Below are 25,440 nucleotides of genomic sequence, written 5' to 3' on the forward strand. Positions count from 1 at the left end.
ATTTATTTTACTTTAATCCTGGATATATGGAGATTAATATGAAGTGCATCATTAGTATCATGACATTCTGAATCATTGCCTTTTGTTACAAATCTGATAAGATTCTCGTTCTATTTTTTTAAATATCTCAATTAAGAGTGTGCCATATAATATCGTATGCAATGATAATGATAAAATTAAATTTACAATTTAAATTAATTTTGTTGCAGTAGTGTCACGCCCTCGCTATGTTTCCCTGTGTTTTCCCCGTTTCCTAGTGTTTTCTCCAGTATTCTGTCACGTGTGTGTAATTTGTAGCTCCGCCCCTCGTTACCTGTCTCCCCAGGTGTTTATTGTTTCTTGTTACTATATATAGTACCTATTAGTCCATGTTTATCCGTCGGTCTTTGCACCTTCCTACGTTGTCTGTCTCGTCACGTCATAGCTTTTGTTTAGCCACGTTTTGTTATTTGCTCTTCTCCACGTTTCTAGTTCTTTGTTTAGTTTGTATTATTTGTTTATATCTCTTGTTTGTTACTATTCCTTGTTTTGTACATATTTACGTATTTATCCCTGTATATATTCCCCAGCCCTGTTTAGTTATTATCTGTTATACGTTACTCCCGTTTTGTTTGTTTATGTACATATACTTATTCTTTATTCCCCTGTTTGTTTGTTTGTTTGTTTATCAGCTATTTATTAAAGTCTGTCTTAATCGCGTATAAGTCCGCCTCCCGTCTCCTCTGCTTACCCGTCTGCTCCCCTTTTCCTTACAAGTAGGGCTTTTTTTTTTTTGTGACCAATTTTTTATTAGTTTTGATACCGTCATTAGTTTTACAATGAGTCAACAACACAAAAAAACAAACAGCAAACAAAACCACCCTCCCCGTCCCCCTCACCCTCCCCGCCCCCCTTCACTCTTCCTTGCCCCTTACCGCCCCCCTCCCCTTCCCTGGGTGTGTTGATGGATCATCATACAAACAGAGAAGATCAACCTATCGGACAGTACAATATGGAAAAAAAAAGAACAAAATAAAACATATTCATATAAGTCATTAAGGGATTAATAAAGCCTCCACAAGTAGGGTATTCTTGAAATTGATTTTTTTTTTTCTTCAGTGTTTTGTCATATCTCCAAGAGTATCGTTATCCCAAAAATACCATGAAATATCGTGATATTATTTTAGGGCCATATCGCTCACCCCTAGTGACCAGCCTCAGAAACCACAAGTTAACAGCTTTTCAGAAAAGAGCAGCTAAATGCTACTGAGAATTAAGTGACTACATGATTTCTTATGTGTTCCTTTATAGGGAGAATAAAAAAAAACTATGTCAGTGTTTCTTATAAAGTGGCCAGCAAGGCTGAAAATGAGCAGTCAGGGTTTGAGTTACAGGAGCTTTAAATAAAGCTTTGCTGCAGTAAAGCAGCAAGAACATGTGAGAGTTGCTTCTTGAATACACATTGTCAAAGTGTGTGTGTGTCAGAGTGTGTGTGTGTGTGATGGTTAATCCACAGTATCCTCTGAATGACAGCAGCAGCAGAGCAGGTTTTAAAGCCGCTGCTGAGGAGGCAGCCGTGTCACAGCTGGAGTTTAACACTGCAGAAACCAAAGCTACTCATCACACACTTTTACTACATGTCCAAATGTATGCGGACACACACACACACACACACACACACACACACACACACACACACACACACAGCTCGACTAGACAATATGAGAGAATTACAGGTAATATACTGCAAAAAGACTAAGCCTTAGCAAGTGAATTATTTTAATTTTAAGGCAATAAATCTTATTTTCTTCTCTTACTAAGCACTGCAATAACTTAATCAGCCTTACTTAGAACGTTTACCTTATTCTAAGTAATTTGAAATCAAAATAAGCACAAAAAGTCAGCAATCAAGTTATTCTGATAATAGTGTCCAAATGTAAGACAAGGAATTTGGTGATTTTTGCCTGATTTTAAGTCTGCCTTCAGTCATTTTAAGACTTTACCATTGCTTTTTTTAAAGAAAATTTACTAAGAAAAAAATTGCTTATCCCAATGGCAGATTTGTTTAATGCTTTATATAAGCATATACAGCATTAAAAAGAATAAGAGACCACATCAGTTTTTCTGAATCAGTTTCTCTAATTGTGCTATTTATATTTGAGTTAAATAAACATTTGTTGTTATTCTAAAAACTATGGACAACATTTCTCGCAAATTTCTAATAAAAATATTGTCATTTAGAGCATTTATTTTCAGAAAATTAAAAATGACTGAAAAAAAAACATGCAATGCGTTCAGATCTCAAATAATGCAAAGAAAACAAGTTATTTTCTAATATTCATATAAAGTTTTAAGAGTTCAGAAATCAATATTTAGTGGAATAACCCTGTTTTTATGTATCACAATTTTTATGCATCTTGGCATGCTCTCCTTCACCAGTCTTACACACTGCTTTTGTATAACTTTATGCTGCTTTACTCCTAGTGTAAAAATTCAAGCAGTTCCGTTTGGTTTGATGGCTTGTGATCATCCATCTTCCTCTTGATTATATTCCAGAGGTTTTCAATTTGGTAAAATCAAAGAAACTCATCATTTATTGTTTTTCTAGAGCTGTATGCCTTAATTTACATATATTTTGTCTAGTCTTTACCAGTATATATTTTTTTCCAGTGTAGAATAAAACTCTTGGGTGTAGATGCTGTAAATAAACATGAACCAATTGGCATAATGCCTAATGCAAGATAGGCCTTTAATGATAATTACGTTATCGACTTGTGCCCTATATAAACATTACCTCTATATATATTTTACCCCAATAACCTATTAAATGGCCCATTGGGTATATTTAGTGTACAGTGGTGCTTCATACATTTGTGAACCCTTTAGAATTGCCTATATTTCTGCATAAAAGTGATCTAAAACATCATCAGATTAATCAGATAAGTCTTAAAAGTAGATGTAAAGAACACAGTTAAACAAATAATACAAAAATATGATACCTGGTCATTCATTTATTGAAGATAATAATACTATACTACATATTAACAAGCGGGAAAAGTATGAGAACCTTTGTATTCAGTATCTGGTATGATTTCCCCTGGCAACTAAATGTTTCTGGTAACTATTGATCAGTTCTAGACACCAGCTTGGATTCATTTTAGCCCATTCCTCTGTACAGAACAAAACAGCTTCAGCTCTGGAATGTTGGTGGTTTTGCTGTCATTAACTGCTCACTTCAGGTCCTTCCATAATATTTCTATTGGATTAAGGTCAGGACTTTGGCTGTTCTGAAACATTAACTTTATTCTTTTTTAAATCATTTTGTGGTAGAACGACTTTCGTGCTTAGGGTCATTGTCCTGCTGCATGACCCACCTTCACTTGAGATTGAGTTCAGGGACAGATATCCTGACATTGCAGTGCGTGCAGTTCTTCAGTTGTTAAACGGGGGGGGGCGGGTGCCTAAGTCTTGACTAGGTCTGCCTAACAACAGAGCGATCTATATTCTGATTGGCTCAACGATAGTACATTATAATATGCAGCCGATGGATTGGCAAGCGTGAGATATACCATGTGTGGCGTATGAGCGTGTGAACTCACTGAGGTGCGTGTGTCACACGCTCAAAGCGTGAGACTTCAGAACACTGACATATATATATATATATATATATATATATATATATATATATGTCTGTTATTTTCAGTTTAGGATGTAAACAGGGTTTTTAATAAGCTTCCTGTGCACTTTTTAAGTTACTAATGCCTCGATTTAAAAGTCAAGGCTCTCCAGATTCTAGCAAGGAGATGTGGAGCTACTTTGAGCCGGCTGGATAACGGTGGAAAAAGCTATTTATCTGGGCAAATTATACCCCGTGTCGCCCAGTCTGAAGGGAGTTTGGACAAACCGTTAAAATTTCTGGATCTCAGAATGCTGTTGGAGAGCGGAGGTGTGCTACTCATCAAAGGTAAGTACTTTTTATCATGTTTTACTACATGATAACTACTATTTTACTACTGATTTACTACGATTACCTAACTGCGCTGATAAAAATGGGTCCAGACAGATTTGTGTCCAGAAATGTCCAGTTTGGAACCGTGTACAGACACTGGAATGGTTACCACACTGGAGTGGTTACCCTTTAGGCTCAGAACCTATCAGCCCTGCAGTGGAAAAGCTTTTAAAGTGTCTCTGATTCTTATGCAGATTAGACAGACTAATATTAGTGTTTTGACTGATTGGTTTGTGGGTATATTAGGTTAGTTTTCTGTAGTGATTAGTAAGCTTATTTGCCTCCCAGCGCTGGGGTCTTGGGTTCAAGTCCCTGTCTGGGTGGAGTTTCCAAGCTCTCCCTGTGTTTGTGTGGGTTTTCTGTGGTTTCTGGTTTCCTCCCACAGTCCAAAAATATGGAGTTTTGGTAAACTGGATGTACTAAATTAACCAATGTAGTCCTCCATGTGGACAGTTGTTTCCGGTTGAGAGTATGCTGTGTGGGATTGGCTGCTGCTTCTCTCCGGTGTGTGTTGATGAGTGCTGAGTGCAAATCTTTGATTATGAAGCATCCTTGGGTTTCTAGAAAGGCACTCTATATAAGTGCAACTTCATTTATGTTTTATTTATAGTTTTCCAGGGCTGAACTCACCCCAGTACTGGATCCAGGGTGATTGCTCTGGGGTTCTGGATGTCCAGCTCCACGACGGTAACGCAAGCGTCCGCCCTCTCGCTGCAGGCGAAGATCCGATCGCTCACACGGTCCACGAAGTAGAAGCTGCCCGTGAGCCAGTCTACAGCCATATGCTCCACGTCTGAGGTCGAGGGAAGATCAAGATAGATAGATAGAGAGAGAGAAAGAGAGAGAGATAGATAAGGGTAAAATACAGCAGATCTCACAGAGCAGATCCATATTTATAAAAGGACAAGGGCACTGCAGCAATTTTTAGGACACGGAGTTCAGCTCCGGTGCTCAGCCCTGATTGAAAATTCCAGTCAGCCATTGGAGCAAATTAATGATTGGAAAGTTTGCACAAGCTGTTCTTCCCCCCATACACTCCCCCACATCACCCCCTACCCCCCCTCCACCTCTACACACACACACACACTGGAGAAAATTCCCACCTCCCGATACCAGAAGCCCGACAGAAATCAGCGTTCCTTCAGTTTTTACGAGCTCCGCGTTACGAGCCTCAACTTATGGCCCTTTATCTACGATCCCTAACGCACCAGTTTAATTAATGACCCCTGACTTAACGAGCCCTATTTCCAATCTCGGGTGCGCTGCCATTCAAAGCGGGCCGGCCTGTGCGGAACGGGCTAATAACGCCTATTAATGGTAATTAGCAGGAACCCTGCTGGGTGCTCATATCCCAGCACTGCTGCCAGCTGCGATCCCCATAACTCCCCAGTTACACACATTCACGTCCCAGTTCCCATAAAAACACACACTTTCTCCGCTCATGGGAGTCGCGGCAGATAATGGATCGGAGCTGTGATTGCGCATCATCTCTAAAGGAAAGAAATGTGGCAAAAAAAAAAAAAAAAATCTGTTTTGGTTTTTGACATGAAAAAAAATGATGAGTAAAATGTACTTAAAAAAGTTTCCCAACTTTCTGCATTTGCTTTTTAAAAGAATGTATTACATGCCATCCATGTGTTGAGACTAAAAATATTTAAATTTCAGGAATTAATAATAATATATTATGTATCATAACTTATTTAAGTAATATTGTATAAATTAAGTAATTGTAATTAGGTAATATTGTATGCAGAAATTAAGTAAAGTTTAATAAAAGAAAGGATTGATTCAGCAAAAATAAATGAAGTAAAGTTTAATAAAAGAAAGGAAGAAATATATGAAATATATGCGGACAGGGAATATAACTACTTTTAACTCATGTAGAAAAATTAATTAACTGACATATACTCTTTCAAAAATGTTCAATATGTCCAATGTGATTAGTACAATTAAATTTCAATTAAGTTGCTTTGATTTTACCAAATTGAAAACTTCTGGAATATAATCAAGAGAAAGATTTGAATTTTTGCACCAGGTGTAACATAAAGTTATTCAAAAGCAGTGTGTAAAACTGGTGGAGGAGAACATGCCAAGATGCATTAAAAGTGATTAAAAACCAGGGTTATTTCACTAAATACTGATTTCTGAACTTTATTCAACTTTTATGAATATGAACTTGTTTTTTTTTTGCATTATTTGAGGTCTGAAAGCTCTGCATCTTTTTTTGTTATTTCAGACTTTTTTTCTCATTTTCTGCAAATAAATGCTCTAAATGATAATATGTTTATTTGGAATTTGGGTGAAATGTTGTCCGTAGTTTATAGAATAAAACCACAATGTTCTTTTTACTCAAACATATAGCTATTTTTCCAGAGCTGTATATAAAAACCTCACCCTCATAAATAAAAGAAATTAACTGTTTGCGTGTAAATCTTCAGTTTATATAAATTTCCCAACATATACAGACCTGAACCTGTTCATACAAGATGTAAACTGAATTAAAAATGAGATCTATCTACCCATAAAATATATGTCTCAATCATCATTACATTTATTTCATGAATTATGTATACATTAATAAATTAGATGTTGTACTATGTATGTATTTTTTCCATTTTTTCGTTTACACACATTTTTGACAAATGACTGCAATGAACTCCAATGTATTCTTAATTACATTAAAATCCCCTTTAAATAATGATGTAATATAAAAGAAACCTTTTCAGGGCAGCCGGTGTAAAACTGTGTAATAATGCTTATTAATGATCATTAGAATCAGCTCTGTTGGGCGCTCAGCTGCCCAGCCTAACCATTTTAATGTGCTATCGCCAGCTGCAGTCCAACATAACTGCCCAATTACACCCATTTACAGCCCAGTTCCCCTCAATACACCAGTTTAAACCACAGTTATCTCTACTAAAGACTGCTGTACTGCTGGAGGAATCACCTCTGACTGCTAGTTTAAGTGATACAGGTGGAGAAACTGGATGGGTTTCATTCTAAATTCTTCACATATTCTTTACTAGAGACGGTTCAGGATTTTTTAATCCATTTTCAAATTGTCTAACAGCATCACAGCACACTCGGAGGAAAGCGTAGCGACCCAGTTTAGATACATCAGCTCACAGAGCTTCGTGCTGATCGACATCACCCTTTGGAGTGATGTGCGAAAAAATCACCATCTACCCGCCCAGAGAGAGCAAGGCCAATTGTGCTCTCTCAGGACTACGACAGCTGATGGCAAGCTACATAACCGGGATTCGAACTAGCGATCTCCCGATCATAATGGCAGCTCCTTAGTCCGCTGGACCACAGTTATGTAACACTTTGTAATGTGTGCAGGAAAATGCCTGGATGTTCTTGGAAAAGATGTGGTCCTGAATGAAAAAAAAAATAAAATGAAAAGAATTTAAACTCTCTGCAATATGAAATACAATTCATACTATCTTTTCTGAATTGAGGTTGTATTTTTTCAATAATTCTTGTCTTTTCTAATCTGTAAAATTGTTTTAAATTAGTAAAATTCATTTTCATACCCCTTGAATGTTTTTTTTAAATAATTGTTCCATTTGCAACGACAAGCTTACTCTATTTTTCACACTATAAGGTGCACTGGATTATAAGATGCATTAAGCGACACTAGTAAGGAACACGAGTGTCGACATGTTTTCCATCTAATTCAGCAGCTCTTGCCACTGGGTGGTGGTGGTGGGGGTGTAGGTTAACTAAGTTAAGCAAAGCTAAGCTAAGTAAACAAACCTGTGATTCTTAATAAAAACACTTTCTTTCAAAGTCAAATGAGCGCTGCATTTTAATCTACACAAATTTCTCTCCTGAAAATGTATTTTATTTAGGTCAGTAAAGTGCTTCAGTCTATATACAGTAAGCTTAGATTTCCAAATTTCTCCAGCACTAAGGCTGGAGCATTAGCATTAGTCACTAAACTTGTTTTTACATAGTAAACACACAGGCTAGAGTCACCTGAAAACACCTGAAACATGGTGGCAAGGACAGAGACGCTGGTCAGAGTTGATAGGAAGATGGATGGAGCTAAATAAAAAGGGTAATCCTGGAAGAAAACCTGTTGAAGGCTACAAAAGACTTGAGAATGGGATGGAGATTCACCTTCCAGCAAGTCAATGACCCTAAACATACAGCCAGAGCTACAGTGGAATGGTTTAGATCAGAGAATGTGTTGGAGTGGTCCTGTCTTAAATCCCATCAAGCTTCAGGTGCAAGATATGAAAATTGCTGTTCACAGACGCTCTCCATCCAACCTGGCTGAACTTGAGCTGTTTTATAAAGAAGAATGAGCAAAAATCTCAGTCTCTAGATACTAAAAGCTGGCAGAGACAAACCCCAAAAGGCTACAAAGTATTGACAGTTACTGACAGTACACCACAGGTACATCATACGGACATCATCTTGAAAGACCCTCAATTCCTCCTTTAAAGCAGGGCTGACTGTGCAAAACTAGTTTATTATGGTCATTAAACATAATTAACCTGCCGGTTTGTCATATCTCGCCTTTTGTAGACCACTGGTGCCAGCTGCACCTCCCCCAGTAACTATCCTGACCCCAACCCTCTCACATCCCACGCTCTTACGGCATTGCTCGCCCTTCCTCTTGCTCCCTCACTCAACACTTCATAAACCCGGAAGCCCAGCTGCCGAACGAGCTGATAATTAGATCTAGCTGACCCCTCTGACATTAAAGCCCCCCAATTAACACCGGATTAAACACTCCATAAAGCTAAAGCAGCAGAGGCTGAGAGACGTGGAGGCCTAACGAGCTTCTGAACATCGGGAAAACCACCCTCTGACAACTGTAAACACCCAATAAAAGAAAAAGATAAAAAACATCTGCCCATTGATTTTCATTATACACCAACCAATATGTACACCTTACTTAAAAAAACAATGAAATACGACAGTCAGTCGCCCCTAGTAGTCATATAAGGGACACTGACACTTCAGTGATATGTTCAGACCGTCCTGCGGCCACATGTCAGCTTCTGGGGCTTCCAACTGACATTTATCAGCAGGATAATGCTCGCCCACACACAGCAAAGAAATCCCAGGAATGTCTTGACAAGATTTTAACACTGAAATTAAAGCTCCGCAATTAAAACTGGATTAAACACTAGATAAAGCAAAAGAAACCAAGACATGAAGCCAGTAAAGAGCCACTAAACCCTAAACCATGTTTTTTTTCTATTAATAGCTAAAATGTGTTCCTTTTAAGCAATAAAACATACCAGTCCTGCTTAAACATATTTAGAAACTGTGTCTCTCTCACTGCTATCAGAGGCACACTGCTGCTGCAGCTCAACCAATCAGCTCTCCCTCCTGCCCTGCCTCTAAACCCATACATCACCCATACATGCCCCACCCAAAATACCCTTCCCATTTTTTTTTAACATTTTTAAAATTTGAGCTAAGGGTGGAGTCAGCAAAAATCATGGGGTTTAGTGACCCTTTAAAAGCTTATAATTGTTGAGAAAACAACACCATGACAATCATAAACTCTCGCTATCTAAGAAAAATGTGTGTATGTTTGTGGCAATTGAATAAAAAGTCAAAATAGATGAATAGAAGAATAGAAGAAACAATGTTTCTTCGCTATTTTTTATATGCAATTTTCATACAGTCCCATCTAGTCTTAGCATAGCTTAGTTTGTGTTTTTGGTTATTTAAATTTTTTTATGAGTAAAATTAATTATGTTTACCTTATGAAAAATAAAGCAACTGTCCATTTATTTTCATTATACACACAAAAAAGTACATAAACACTTATTAACAACAGCTGCCTAACTGCTAGTGTGAGAATCTGGGAAGTTATCGCATATGACATTCAGTCACCCCTAGACGTGATACAAGGCACACTAACAGCTCAGTGATGTGTGCAAGGTATTTTGTGGGCACATGTGTTTTGTGTCTCACATGGCAGGATTTCCTATTGGCATTTTCAGCAGGACAGTGCTCCCCAAACACAGCAAAGGTTTCCCAGAAATGTCTTGGGAAGCCATTGTGTGTGACAGTCTGTCACCTCTAGTAGTAATTTGAGGGACACTGAGAGTTGAGTGATATAATATGTTTAGACTGTCCTGCAGCCACATGTGCTGGATCTAATGGCAGGGCTTCCAACTGGCATTTTTCAGCAGGACAGTGCTCACCCACATACAGCACAGGTTTACCAGAACAGACAACAACAATGACATTAAAACTCCGCAATCAGATCCAGATTAAACACTCCATAAAGCAATATCAGACAAATCTTTGGTACCTAAGGACCCTAATGAGTGTCTCAGCATCAAGAAACTGACCCTGTTATAATGATAAACAGCCAGTGGGGAAAAAAAGTTGTGTGTACTCACTCTGCAGGTCCTGAGGAATCCGAATCTGCCGCTTCTCTGAAATCCCTTTCTGTTTGGTCAGTTTGGCGCACCAGAGCTGACCAGCAGATCTGGAGGTCTGAAGCCAGCAGAGCGTCTCGTCTCTGTGAATGAAATCCAGCGTCTGGGTGCCGTTCACATCCACTGCCTTCATATTCGTCACAGACGATCCGTTCAAATAGGAGACTGAGAGCGAGTTCTGATTGGCTATCAGCAACATTGGCGGTCGATCACCGGGATCTAGAAACAGACAAATAAATAATTATTAAATAATTATATAAATAATGATTAGCAGCAATCAAGAAACACATCAATCAAGAACCACATCAATCAAGAACCATATAAATCAAGAGCAACATCAAAGAAGAACCACATCAATCAAGAACCATATAAATCAAGAGCAACATCAAAGAAGAACCACATAAATCAAGAACTACAACAATCAAGAACCACATCAATCAAGAATTACATCATTCAAGAACTGCATTATTCAAGAAAAACATCAATCAAGAACTACATCAATCAAGAACTACATCAATCAAGAACCACATCAATCAAGAGCTACATCAATCAAGAACTGGATCAATCAAGAACCACATCAATCAAGAACCACATCAATCAAGAACTGGATCAATCAAGAACCACATAAATTAAGAAGCACATCAATCAAGAACTGCATCAATCAAGAGCCACATCAATCAAGAACCACATCAATCAAGAACCACATCAATCAAGAAATACATCAATCAAGAATTACATCAATCAAGAACCACATCAATCAAGAACTACATCAATCAAGAACCACATCAATCAAGAACCACATCAATCAAGAACTACATCAATCAAGAACTACATCAATCAAGAACCACATCAATCAAGAACCACATCAATCAAGAACTACATCAATCAAGAACTACATCAATCAAGAACCACATCAATCAAGAACCACATCAATCAAGAACTGCATAATTAATAACTACATCAATCAAGAACCACATCAATCAAGAACCACATCAATCAAGAACTGCATAAATAAATAACTACATCAATCAAGAACCGCATCAATCAAGAACTACATCAATCAAGAACCACATCAATCAAGAACTACATCAATCAAGAACTGCATAAATAAATAACTACATCAATCAAGAACCACATCAATCAAGAACCACATCAATCAAGAACCACATCAATCAAGAAGCACATCAATCAAGAACCACATCAACTAAGAACTGCACCAATCAAGAACCACATCAATCAAGAACTGCATCAATCAAGAACTGCATCAATCAAGAACTGCACCAATCAAGAACTGCATCAATCAAGAACTGCATAAATCAATAACCATATCAACCAAGAACCACATCAATTAAGAGCTATCATCTTAATTTCCACTCAAAACCAAACCTAGCTTTGAATTTAATCTTGATCTTGACTTTTACTCAAAACCTAACATTAAGTCTAATCCTATATTTGACCCAAAATTAAAACTTGACACAAAACTTACTGAAACTTAAACCTAACTTTAACTTTTACCCACAATCTGACTTTAACCCTAATACTGACACTAATTTTCACTCAAACCTAAACCTAACACTAATCTTAACTTCTACTCAACATCTAAATGTGTACCCAAATAAAATCCTAACCTTCACATTCACCCAAAAAAATGTTAACCTTAAACCTAATTCTTATTCTAATTTCCACTCAAAATCTGAACCATATCTTACGCCTAATCTTAATTTTAAATTTTACTCTTTTTTGGAAGACATACATGAAAAAAAAGTGTTTGGAAGAGTAACAGCAATCCCAAGCAACATTAACAGAGATTCCAGCAGTGCAACCGTCACCATGTTTAACGGCAAACAATCAACAGTCTGAAAACATCCGAAATCTTAATTAGTAGAAGTGATCAATGTTGACATAAGCGGGTCCCGTCAGCCAGATCCCTCGCTCTCATTTTTAAAGATTTTTTAATGAAGATGCAGCTTGAGACGTAATTAATTAGGTATTAATATCCAGCGCTGATAGCCAGACTTCATCAGAGTGAATGAAGCTCTGATTGACTCTTCATTAAGAGCGGCCGTATTTATCCTCCGGCTCCGGCGTGCCGATGGCCATCTGCATGTTGATGATGTTAAGCGTAACTGACAGCTCTAAAGGCGGCGGCGGAGGCGGCGGTGGTAATTAGCCCGGGGCGACGATCCCACCGTGCGATTTTCAATCCGTAGCCGCGAGCTGTCCATACAAACTGACACCTGTGATCCAACAACGAGAACATCACCTCCGAGCTTCAAACACATGCTTCACTTTACCCTGACATCCTGACCAATCACAATCCTCTGACCTTTATCACTGGCCACTTTATCAGAAACACTCACATACTGCTGCACTTTATCACTGGCCACTTTATCAGAAACACTCACATACTGCTGCACTTTATCACTGGCCACTTTATCAGAAACACTCACATACTGCTGCACTTTATCACTGGCCACTTTATCAGAAACACTCACATACTGCTGCACTTTATCACTGGCCACTTTATCAGAAACACTCACATACTGCTGCACTTTATCACTGGCCACTTTATCAGAAACACTCACATACTGCTGCACTTTATCACTGGCCACTTTATCAGAAACACTCACATACTGCTGCACTTTATCACTGGCCACTTTATCAGAAACACTCACATACTGCTGCACTTTATCACTGGCCACTTTATCAGAAACACTCACATACTGCTGCACTTTATCACTGGCCACTTTATCAGAAACACTCACATACTGCTGCACTTTATCACTGGCCACTTTATCAGAAACACTCACATACTGCTGCACTTTATCACTGGCCACTTTATCAGAAACACTCACATACTGCTGCACTTTATCACTGGCCACTTTATCAGAAACACTCACATACTGCTGCACTTTATCACTGGCCACTTTATCAGAAACACTCACATACTGCTGCACTTTATCACTGGCCACTTTATCAGAAACACTCACATACTGCTGCACTTTATCACTGGCCACTTTATCAGAAACACTCACATACTGCTGCACTTTATCACTGGCCACTTTATCAGAAACACTCACATACTGCTGCGCTTTATCACTGGCCACTTTATCAGAAACACTCACATACTGCTGCACTTTATCACTGGCCACTTTATCAGAAACACTCACACACTGCTGCTCTTTATTACTGGTTACTTCATTAGAAACACCTACATTATTTACCTGCTCTTGTACTTTATAACTGGCCACTTTATTAGAAACACATATACCTACCTACTCTTGTACTTTATAACTGGCCACTTTATTAGAAACACCTATACATACCTACTCTTACAGTGCTTCATCACTGGCCACTTTATTAGAAACACCTACAGTACCTACCTACTCTTGTGCTTCAATATTGGACACTTTATTAGAAACACCTGTACCTACCTACCCTTGTGATTCATTAGAAACACCTACAGTATACCTACCTACTCTTGTGCTTCATCACTGGCCACTTTATTAGAAACACCTAAACCTACCTACTCTTACAGTGCTTCATCTCTGGCCACTTTATTAGAAACCCTTACAGTACCTACCTACTCTTGTCATTCATCTCTGGCCACTTTAATAGAAACACCTATACATAGATACTCTTGTCATTCATCTCTGGCCACTTTATCAGAAACACCTATCCCTACCTACTCTTACAGTGCTTTATCACTGGCCACTTTATAAGAAACACCTACAGTATAGTATATGTACCTACTCTTGTGTTTCATCATTGGCCACTTTATTAGAAACACCTACAGTACCTCTCTACACTTGTGCTTTATCACTGGCCACTTTATAAGAAACACCTATATATACTGTACCTACTCTTGTGTTTCATCACTGGCCACACCTACAGTACCTACCTACGTTTTTTGCTTCATCATTGGCCACTTTATTAGAAACACCTATACCTACCTATGTTTTTGCCTCGTCACTTGTCACTTTATTTACCTGCACTGTGCTTCACTGTTGGACAGTGTTTTAGAGGCTGTGTTCTCTCTCTGTGAGATTAATTTCAGTGTGTATTAAAGTTGGTGTTTGTAGGGTCAGTAAAACGCTGTGTTTGCACGTTTGACCGCTGTGTTATAAAGCTCTGCTGAAAGGGAAGCTGAGGTGGGTTCATATCTCTGCTGCTGCTGTTTCTGCTGAGGGTGAAGTAGATGATGAATGGTCTCACCGGTTTTGGCTTTGCAGGACCTTCTGTTGGCCTGAAGGCTGAACCCATCTGCGCAGCTGCATCTGTACGAGCCCAGCGTGTTCATGCAGATTTGACTACATGTCCCATAATCCCCGCATTCATCATGATCTAAAGGGGGAAGCAAGAGTCATCAGTTAGTGGCTTAAATGCCTTTTAAAGTTAAACGAAAGCTGGATGTTAATCTAGACAGATTCCCCTCCTGAAAACTGTTTTGTTTGGGTGAGTAAATCAAAAATTCTGTTTATTTACAGTAAGCTTAGATCTCCAATATTTTAGCGTGGTTAGCGGCAGCGCTGGCAACGGTTAGCAGCAGCGCTAGCCACGGGTATCCGCGGTGCTAGCCATGGTTAGCTGCAGCCTTAGCCGCACTTAGCAGCGCTTAGCAGTAGTAAACATCTCCTGACAGCACTACACTGAGGAACCCTGAGTGTTCCAGTTATGGAGTTCAACTTCATATCGAAGCGCCTTTCTAGAAACCCAAGCACGCTTTACAATTTTACACATTTTACACACAAGCACATACAGATCAATTTAGAGCATTCAATTTTACCAGATCAATTTAGAGTATTCAATATACCAAAGAAATTTAGAGTATTTTTTTTTTCTGGGCAATTTAGAGTATCCAATTTACCTGATCTCCATGTTTTTGGACTATGGGAGGAAACCGGAGTCCCCGAAGGAAATCCACGCAGACAAGGGGAAAACATAGAAACTTCACATAGATAAGGACTTGAACCCAAGACCCCAGTGCTGGGAGGCGAACGTGCTAACCACTAAGCCACTGTGCCGCCAAGTTATCAAGTTAGCTATCATTTAGAGGTTTGTCCCACATAACTACGGTTTTAACACCGTAAACACCAAGGCTAGGGTCCAATATACTTACCTCTGAATGGAGCAAGAGCTAGTGCTGCTGTTAGCGACTAATGCTAATACTGCTCCAGCTTTGGTGCTGAAGAAACTTCACTAAATCTCCTGAATAACTCTGTACATCAGCGGAGTGGCTTTACTGCTCTTTACAACCTGACTGGTAAAATTCATACATAAGGTGCCCTGACAATTTTTGAGGAAAGTTAAAGGATTTTAGGTGTGCCTTATAGAGATAAAAATACAGTAATTGCAATAAACAACATTATTGTCATTTTAAACCCATGTAACGGCACTGTTATAACAATAATGTGAAATACAATCTTTTTTTTCTCAGTCATTTTTGGAGTATCCAGAGTAATAATTCAATTACATCCTTGTAAAGGACAATAATTTAATACAGGAAAAATACAGAAACACGAGGAAATACTGTGAACAACAACAGCGTTATTCATTGATATTAATATTAACAAACATAGATACAAAAACAAATACAAACAAATACAGTTAAATTGTTTAAAAGTGATTTTTTAATAAGAAAAAAAGTGGATTTATTGTCCTGATAATCAGCCATACGCTACAGAGCGATCAGGTCGAGGTTAGTTTGGAAATTCTGAAATATTCCTGTAACGCATTCTCAACATGACCTAAATACATAAAGCCGGAGCTCAGCGAGGGCTGCCATAGCACCTCTGAACATACACACAACTTATGAATATGTAAATATGGTGTAATTGGGAGAAGGTGAGCGATGGGTAAACGAGTGTGTGGGCAGGTTTTACCTTAGAAAATATAGAAAACACAGGAATAAATAACGACACATAAACCCACCTACATCAGGGCCCGCGGGTGCGGGAAAGAATTCCCAATTAGAGTGAGAGACGGAAAACGCGTTTTTTTTGTTTGTTTATTTACTGAATAATGAAATTATAAAAGAGTGAAAACAGGTGAAGTGAAAGAGACATTGACTAAGTGACTGATTCATACAGTGTGTGTGTGTGTGTGTTTTGGAGTAATTCATTCAAAAATAAATAAATTAATAAATAAAAGGTAGATTAAAGTATACTAAGCATTATTATGCTCTAGTGCACTAAAGCGTATTTGTAGCCACATTATTAATCAGTATATTTAAAGTTGATTTATTGTACTTTAATTGTTTAAAAATAGTTCAAAAGTCTTACTTTAATTGTGCTTAAAAAGTGTACTTAACTGTACTAAAATGGAACTATTTTAAATATACTACTTAAGTAACATTTAAACATACTACTTCATGTACGTAACCCCATATTTTAAATATGATTACAGTAAAATTATAATACATTTAATTAGAATAGTATTACACCTGTATTACTATTATACACCAGGTTCATTAATACACCTTTCCGGTGCAGCTTGAACACATCGTCAGTGATGAACCCTGGGTCATAGGGTGTTTCGGGTCTTAAATCATCAGACACCCTCACCTGGGCGACCCAACCGAGGGTGATCAATCCCCGGTTTGTGTCCAAGCAGCGCGCTACTCCATCCATCTCCCCTCTTGATCCACAGCCACCTTGAGGCTTTTTCAGCCACTTCACTGATGTTTCTGGTGGCTCTTTTCTCTAGCAACCCTCTGATACGAAGGAGCTTGAATGTACTGTGCACAGACTGTCCTAGGAATCCCCTACAGCCCACCTCAATTGGCTCACAGCGGGTCCTCACACCAGGTATATTAGGAATGTACTAAAAATTGATGTTAAATATATGTGATCTATTTACATTAAAGTACATCAGAGAAATATGCTTCTTGCTCCTGTCTTTTGTAAGTAGCTTAACTAGATATCAAGTAATATAATACAGGAAATTGACAAATCCTGCACCTAACAGCTGGGGTTATGCATAGGGCTCAGCCAGGATCTACTACTCACTCAACTTACAACAATAGCCAAAACCACCACAATCTGATACTGGCTCGACAAGAATCCAGAAGCATAGTGAACTATGTTCATGGTCCGTGCCTCAACTGCCAAGTACTCAGACGTCTGCAAAAACTCATGAGACAAATTACTACAAGAACAGCAGGACCACACCAATCCCCTTCATCCAAACTCTAAACACAAACTTTAGTGCAAACTCTTCTCAGGGGTCATCAGGCAGGCACCTTCCTTCGTCAGTGTTTCACTGAATTAGGCCCACGACACCTCCAGAAGGTTCAACAGTGAAGTCTGGCGGCCCAGACCCACCCCCCTCCAAGCCTGCTGTTGAAGCACAAACTCATTCCCTTCCCCACGTAACCTCAGCCCTTCTGAACCACAACCACTGACTAGATCTTTCAGCTACATCTGACAACTCCTTCACTACTGTCCTCAGCACACGACCTCTAATTCCGAATTCAGGCAGCAGTCTTGTGGCAGACTTTGCTACAAAGCCTCTAGTACCTACCTCCACCGGTCTAATATACGCTTGCCATAATATATGCTTTAAAACTGTAACAATAATGTAGGAACTTAATTTACTTTCTAAAAAGTTACATGAAACATTACACTTTAAGTACTCTACTGTAACAGTTGTTTTTAACACACTTTGCTAAAAATGTACAAAAGTATATTTGGAAATATGTATTTTAGAAGTACATTGAATTACATAAAACTAAAAATCTACTTCATAGTAGTACATTATATTGTAGTTATTTATAAGTATGATCAAAGTTTAATTTCAAACATTTGAAGACAGTATAATATTAATGTACTTTTAATATATTTCAGGTAAATACATAAATCTGTTTTATATTCACGGCATACTTAGACATTTCTCAATATGTTTTAAGGACAACTATGTATATATTTTTTCACCAGGGAAGGAATGTTATTGTATTGTGTTAATGTGATTTTATAGAAAAATGTATTAGGCAAAATATGTGAAGCATATACTGTATGGCTAAGCTGAAAGTGTTAGTCAATGACTATTAGGAGTGACTGACTGTTGAATCCCTAGTGAAAAAATGTATATTTAATTGTACTTAAAACGTATTGACATGTACACTCCACAATTTATGTAGGACATTTGTACTAATTTTTTATACAATTAAAGTGTTATGAGTACAAAAAAAGTTGATGTGTTGATTGTTATGACTTAAAAAAAACACTGAATTAAGACCTTTTAAGACTTATTCAGCAGCTTAGGTTCCATATACTGATTACAGGGAACTGTGAATGTTGGTGATACTGTATGTATATGACTGTATACACAGGGGTTTGGACAATGACACTAAAAACCTGGTTTTAGACCAAAATAATTTATTATCCTGACGGACAGTTCTGGTGGAAACAGGAGAGTTGAGGTGCACATTGAATTCTGCCATAATTTGGGCAGCCGTGGTTTTATGTTTTTTGGATACAATCCCTTTCAGACAGCTTCCTCTTGCGTCCACAGTTAATCCTGTTGGATGTGGTTCGTCCTTCTTGGTAGTATGCTGGCATTACCCTGGATAACGTGGCTCTTGATACATCACAACTACTTGCTGTCTTGGTCACAGCAAGACGTGCACCAACAATTTTTCCTCTTTTGGGTGTGTCACCCATAATGTTGTGTGCATTGCAATATTTTGAGCAAAACTGTGCTCTTACTCTGCAATTTGAACCTTCACACTCTGCTCTTACTGGTGCAATAATGTGCAATTAATGAAGATTGGCCACTAGGCTGCTCCAATTTAGCCATGAAACCTCCCACACTAAAATTACAGGTGTTTCAGTTTTATTGTCCAAACCCTGTATGTGACAAACTGGGCGTGAGATGGTCCGTACCTCTGCATGTTCTTCTGTCTTCCTGCAGTTCTAGGCCACTTCCACAGTAGCACTCTGCTCCTGTCCGCAATTTCACACACCCAAACTCACACCGGTGCTCACTGCAGCTCCGCACCAGCTCTAACAGAGAGAGAGAAAGAGAAAAAGAGAGACATAAATAACGTTCTTATGCATCTCACACACTGTATTCAGAATTGGCGAAAATAAACTGCTGAAGGATGAATGGGTGAGTCTAAACTGCTGTAGACTGAATGGATGGGTGAGTCTGAACTGCTGTAGTCTTAATGAATGGGTGAGTCTAAACTGCTATAGACTGAATGAATGGGTGAGTCTAAACTGCTGTAGGCTGAATGAATGGATGAGTCTAAACTGCTGTAGGCTGAATGGGTGAGTCTAAAATACTGTATGTGAAATGGAAAAATCTGAAAAAAACACAGTAGGCTGGATTTCCAGCATTGCTTTGAACTAGTAAAACCTATAGAAGAAACAATGGCAGTTCACCGGCAGGCCGAACCAGCATAAAACCCATTCTTTCACGCAGTTGGAGCGCAGTCTCGTTACCGAAGCGTGACTCAGCACTTTTGGGGGTAAGTGGCATTTAAAGCCTGTTTCCTTTGATGCATTTCTCTGGGGTCCTCTCCAGCTCAAGGTTGCTGTCAATAGGAAGCCATAAAGCTCAGATTTAGAGCCCACCCCGCGAGATCCGTCACCTCAACGGCACTTAGCGTACCGTAATGCTAATCTGTGGAGTATCCCGGTGTACCCCATCGATCCCCGTGCTCAGCTAGATTTATGAAGGCTAAGGCACCACGCAGCAGCGACGGCCAATTGCAATGAGTTTAATATCAATAAACAATTCAGAGCAGTTTTTTTCCTTTCCTACCTCACCATCACCTTGATAGCACCACTGCCGTGGTGATGCTGTGCCGGCAAACGAGAAAGACACAACACTGGAAGGGTGACAGGTTCACAGGTTGCATGATGAGCAAATGTGTGAAAGGTTTTCACATTCGTTACTCAGGCAGAAATATAGAGGTTTAAAATACCTCTGTAAAAGTTGTAGAAGAAGTATCAACCTAAACATTTTACTCAAGTATAAGTGTAAAAGTACTGCTTTCAAAACTACTTAAAGTATAAAAGTAAAAGTAATGTAAGGGAACAAAATGTCATTAAGAACAAAAGCTTAGGCCAAACCACAGGGTCCTTTTTTCTTAATGCCATAATAACTATAATGTTATATTAAAATGTTAATGTTGATCAATTTGGGGTGCACTAGGCTCCCTGTTTCAGCCACATATATGGACATTAAAAATTAATGCATTTCAGTACAATGCACATATATTAAAAATAGACCTAAGTTGGGACATTTCGAGTTCGCTCGAGTTCCCTTGAGGCTCTGACATGGACCAGCTTCATAACAGGTTACATACGCCTGCAATATTCTTGCTGGAGTGTGACATCATGTGATGTGCATGTTTAAACCAATAGGGAGTCAGAATGGTATATGTTTATACTTTCATCCAACCACAGTCAAAATTACTCTGTCTGGATGGAGAGATTTATCTGGATAGGGTTTTGTTAAAGGATGAGAAACGGGAATTAAAACAAGCTGGAATGAATTAGGAGTAAAAAGGCTATTTTAGAAGTAAAATGACATCTGAAAAATAACTACTCAAGTGAAGTGGAGACAACCAAGATATGTTTTACTCAAATAATGTAAAAAAGTATTTGTACTTCATTATTTTGACAGCTTTGATGACGAGCCTGTCTTGCAGATGTTCTACAACATGGGTTCTTAACCTGGGGTCGTGATGTCCAAGGGGGTTCTGAAATAGTCTCAGAGGGGTCCCGAAAGTGGTGCTATACTGTGTGACTGGAGCTCTTGAAACAGTTTAATGTCAGTTTTACCATTCAAGTTAACTTTCCTTTTATTTTATTAATTGAGTTTTACAGTATTATGTTTGATCAATATCCATCAGCATTTCTAGCACTGAGCGCGTTGCATTTTAGGGACCGTAGAAAAAATACAAGGCAAAATGTTTTTCAAAAAACAAAATATTTGTGGGTATATCTTTATATTTTACCATTGGTTTGACACCATGAGGTCACATTTTGGTATTTGAATACCGTATAATTATTAAGTACTCAATTTGTTTGGTATTATTCCTATGGTCCCTAAAGTGCCGCTCTGTGCTTGCGGAGCTTGTAAGTGTAGCGGGAATGTGCTCCAATCCTGGTCGAATATAATCATATAAAACTACAGCATTTTACCCAGGACAGAGTGCTAATCCATATCTGGGCACACAGATATTTGGTGGAATAATCCTGGTTTTTAATCACAGTTGTCATGCATCTTGGCATGTTCCCCTCCACCATTTTTACACACTGCTTTTGGATAACTTTATGCCACTCCTGGTGTAAAAATTCAAGCAGTTCAGTTTGGTTTGATGGCTTGTGATGTCCATCTTCCTCTTGATTATATTCCAGAGGTCTTAAATTTGGTAAACTCAAAGAAACTCATCATTTTTAAGTGGTCTCTTATTTTTTACCCAGATGAAACCCATGAATACATAGGGAAAACAGAGAAACTCTACCCAAATAGGGCCTTGAACCAAAGACCCCAGTGCTGGGAGGCAAACGTGCTAACCACTAATCTACCATGTCACCGAATTTTAAAGAACAAACATGAAACTGAATTCATCTCAGACCTGTGCTGCCTGTCTGCAACACTGTTTACTCAATTCTTCTTCGAATACATGGCAGAGAGGTTGGGTGTCTTTGGCAAAGCAGCCCCAGCAGTGTATAAGAGCCCTAGCATTGCCACAACATCCTCCACCATATAGCTTTGAAGAAGCAGTTTAGCAAAAATTACGAAATTACAAAAAGATGTCAATTCTACGATTACAAAGCATTTAAGAAATTGAGATTTGGCTTCAAAGCTTTGGACTCTAGATATATGTGGACACTAAAAGTCCGCCCCCTGAACCAACCCTGAGTCCAAACAAGCCCAACAAAACATGGGGCTTCACACTTACGCTCTTGGTCTCTCAATCTCTGTCTCTTTCACAAGCACTTGTTCTCTCGCTCTGTCTCTTTCATGTGCTCTCTCTTGCGCTCTCTGGCATGCCCTCTTGCTCTCTTTCTCTTTCGCGTGCTCTCGGCCTTTTGTCTGAACTCTCGCTCTCTCTTACGGTCTCTCTCACGTGCTCTCGCTGCCACTTTCGTGTGATCTCCATGGCCTCCTTTTTTTTTACTGGAGAGCCAAATGCTTGCTGAGGTCGCGGCCTGGTGCCTGTGTGGACCTGTTAGATAGGTTACAGTTTCTTTCTCCATTTGATGCATTGCTTTATCAGGACAAACATATGCAGAGTGTCTCGTCAGTAGCTGTTGTTGGCCGTGTCTGGCTGTGTTTGTGTAGGCTAAGTAGCAAAACTAACTAAATGCAACTAAATTGAACAACTGCAAGTTTTCTAGCCAATAGGCAGATACTTTACCAGTCAAAGGTTTGGACACATTCAATGTTTTGGTCCCATTTAATGTTTTTTTTTTCCTACATTGTAAATTAATATTTAAGTCATCCATAATTCTACCTATAGGAATGATTGACTGTTATCTAGGTTAATTTCAGTCAGTGGCACAACTGTGTTTTCCGCCACCAAGATAGCAATACACCAGAAATTTACCTGAGCATTTACCTCACCTCCAGACCACCACACCCATCAGTGTTGTTTATTCCAAAACTCTGATGCTTATTTAAAGGTGTGGGCTCAAGACGTAAAAATGTGAAAAAGACTCTTGATGGGGTGTAAGATCGTCTTGTGCAGGGTGTGCAATAGAGTTACCTCTGCCTCTCTCACACACTCTTGCTCTTACTCTTTTGTGCTCTCTCACTCTTGTGCACTCCTCTCTTCCACTCATATTTGTCTCTCTTGGTCTTTCTTGAATGCCTCCTCGCTTTCTCGCTATCTCTTACTCTCTCGCGTGCCATCTAACTCTAGCTGTCTTTTTTACCCACACTCTCGCGTGCTGCCTCGTTCTGTATCTTACTTACATGTTTTCTGTCTTTCTTGAGCTCTCTTTCTCGAGCACGTGATCCCTAGAGCGATCTCAAGCCTTGGATAGACTACATGACTTTTAAATCTGTAGCAGATTATAAACAGACTGGGTATCTCACACTTCCCCACTGAGAGTTCCTGATTTTTATGTTATGAATAAAGAAGAATGACATCATAATCTAAATGATGTAGGCTGGGGATCTACACTACATGACTTCAACCTTCTGCTGAACTGAACTAAACATGCATCAAAACATGCCTTGCTTTACCAGGGAGACGCATAGCAAACATGAAGCACAGCAGTTTTCTGCCTTCACTGACTGAAAAATAAAATAAATGATAAAAATGGCTTGAAGAAGCAAGAGAAACCAGGGTAAGTATTGTTAGTACACACTGCAGAGCAATTTGTAGGCAAGTAGAACAGTGGTCTATAAAACTACATTATAAATAAGGCACATGTTAGCTTCGAATTATTCCTGTTTCGCCTTAAAGGAGAAATCTTGTGAGAAAAGATCTGAGTTGAAACATGATCATGAGTATGAACTTTTGTCAAATTGCCCACCTCCAGCTCAGCACCAGCATTCACTTTTAGATTTACATGTTCTCAGTGCCTCGTTTACTTTGAGCTTTTTAAAATTGTTGTTTGCATGGGTAATGCTATTCCACTAGCACTAGCAGTGCAAGCCTGTTGGGAGCATCAGCTAAAAGTGATGTTTCACTACAACCTATTTCACACTGGATTCCTCCTTTAAATGCTGTTGTCGTCTTGGACATGTACTAGTGTGCTAGTGCCAAAACACAGCTGCTGCATCATACATTAAGGTGGAACATAAACTTTAAACAAGAAGCCTTGAAAAGTGGTAGCTTAAAAAATAAGAACACAAAAAATATTAATCCAGCATGTAGGTGAAGAAAAAATACATCTTGGGTTTAGTTTAGTTCATGCTTTGCTTCCATTGGCTATTGATGGGACTCATTCAGATAGAGGAGTCTGCACCCCTCACACACTTCTCAAGTCTCTCTCCAACTGTCGACTCAACAAACAGATATGAACCACAATAAATCTGGGTAAAAAATCTAAGTAGTGTAACCCCAACTGTACATGCTCTTATTTTATCTTCTTTATGTTCTCTCTCTCCTATGTCACTTTCTCTCACGCGCGCGATGTGCCCCCTCTCTCTCTCTCTCTCTCTCTCTCTCTCACGCGCGCGATGCGCCCCCTCTCTCTCTCTCTCACGCGCGCAATGCGCCCTCTTACTTTTGTGTGCGCGCCCTATGTCTCTCTCTCTATCTCTCTCTCACGCGCGATGCGTCCTCTCTCTCTTGTGTGCGCGCCCTATGTCTCTCTCTTTCACGCGCGTGATGCGCCCTCTTTCCCTTCTGTGCGCGCCCTATGTCTCTTTCTCTCACGCGCGCGATGCGCCCTCTTACTTTTGTTTGCGCCCCCTATGTCTCTCTCTCCCTCTCTCACGTGCGCTATGCGTCCTCTTTCTCTTGTGTGCACGCCCTATGTCTCTCTCTCTCACGCGCGCGTGCTATGGGTCCTCTTTCTCTTCAGTGCGTGCCCTATGTCTCTCTCTCACGCGCGCGCTGCGCCCTCTTTCTCTTGCGTGTGCGCGCCCTATCTCTGTATCCTTCTTTCACGCGCGCGATGCGTCCTTTCTCTTGTGTGCGCGCCCTATGTCTCTCTCTCCCTCTCTCACGCGCGCGCTATGCGTCCTCTTTCTCTTCTGTGCGCACCCTATGTTTCTCTCTCTCACGCGCGCGATGCGCCCTCTTTCTCTTCTGTGCGCGCCCGATGTCTCTCTCTTTCTCACGCGCGATGCTTCCACTTTCTCTTGTTTGCGCGACCTATGTTTCTCTCTCTCGCGCACGGGATGTGCCCTCTTTCTCTTGTGTGCGTGCCCTATGTCTCTCTCTCTCTCTCTCTCTCTCTCTCTCTCTCTCTCTCTCTATCTCTCTATCTCTCTCTCACGCGCGATGCGCCCTCTTTCTCTTCTGTGTGCGCTCTCTCTCTCTCTCTCTCTCTCTATCTCTCTGTGTCCGTCACGCGCGTCCTCTTTGTCGCGCGCTGCTGCCCTCTTTCTCTCGCGTGTGCG

The 25,440-nt window shown here is 39.5% G+C and overlaps 1 protein-coding gene across 1 annotated transcript in view; it reads right to left on the minus strand.

The window, feature by feature from the left end:
- The window catches only part of lrp1ba (low density lipoprotein receptor-related protein 1Ba), a 327,687-nt gene that overhangs the window by 260,766 nt on the left and 41,481 nt on the right, over window positions 1–25,440 (minus strand). Inside the window, exons 4-7 of the mRNA XM_049470884.1 lie at window positions 19,287–19,406; window positions 14,620–14,748; window positions 10,366–10,623; window positions 4,619–4,781 (exon numbers count right to left, since the gene is read on the minus strand). Of these exons, the coding sequence (XP_049326841.1) occupies window positions 4,619–4,781; window positions 10,366–10,623; window positions 14,620–14,748; window positions 19,287–19,406 (670 nt within the window). The remainder of the gene's footprint in view (window positions 1–4,618; window positions 4,782–10,365; window positions 10,624–14,619; window positions 14,749–19,286; window positions 19,407–25,440) is intronic.

The sequence above is a fragment of the Astyanax mexicanus genome, chromosome 23 (genome assembly GCF_023375975.1).
Source record: "Astyanax mexicanus isolate ESR-SI-001 chromosome 23, AstMex3_surface, whole genome shotgun sequence".
Classification (NCBI taxonomy): Eukaryota; Metazoa; Chordata; class Actinopteri; order Characiformes; family Acestrorhamphidae; genus Astyanax; species Astyanax mexicanus.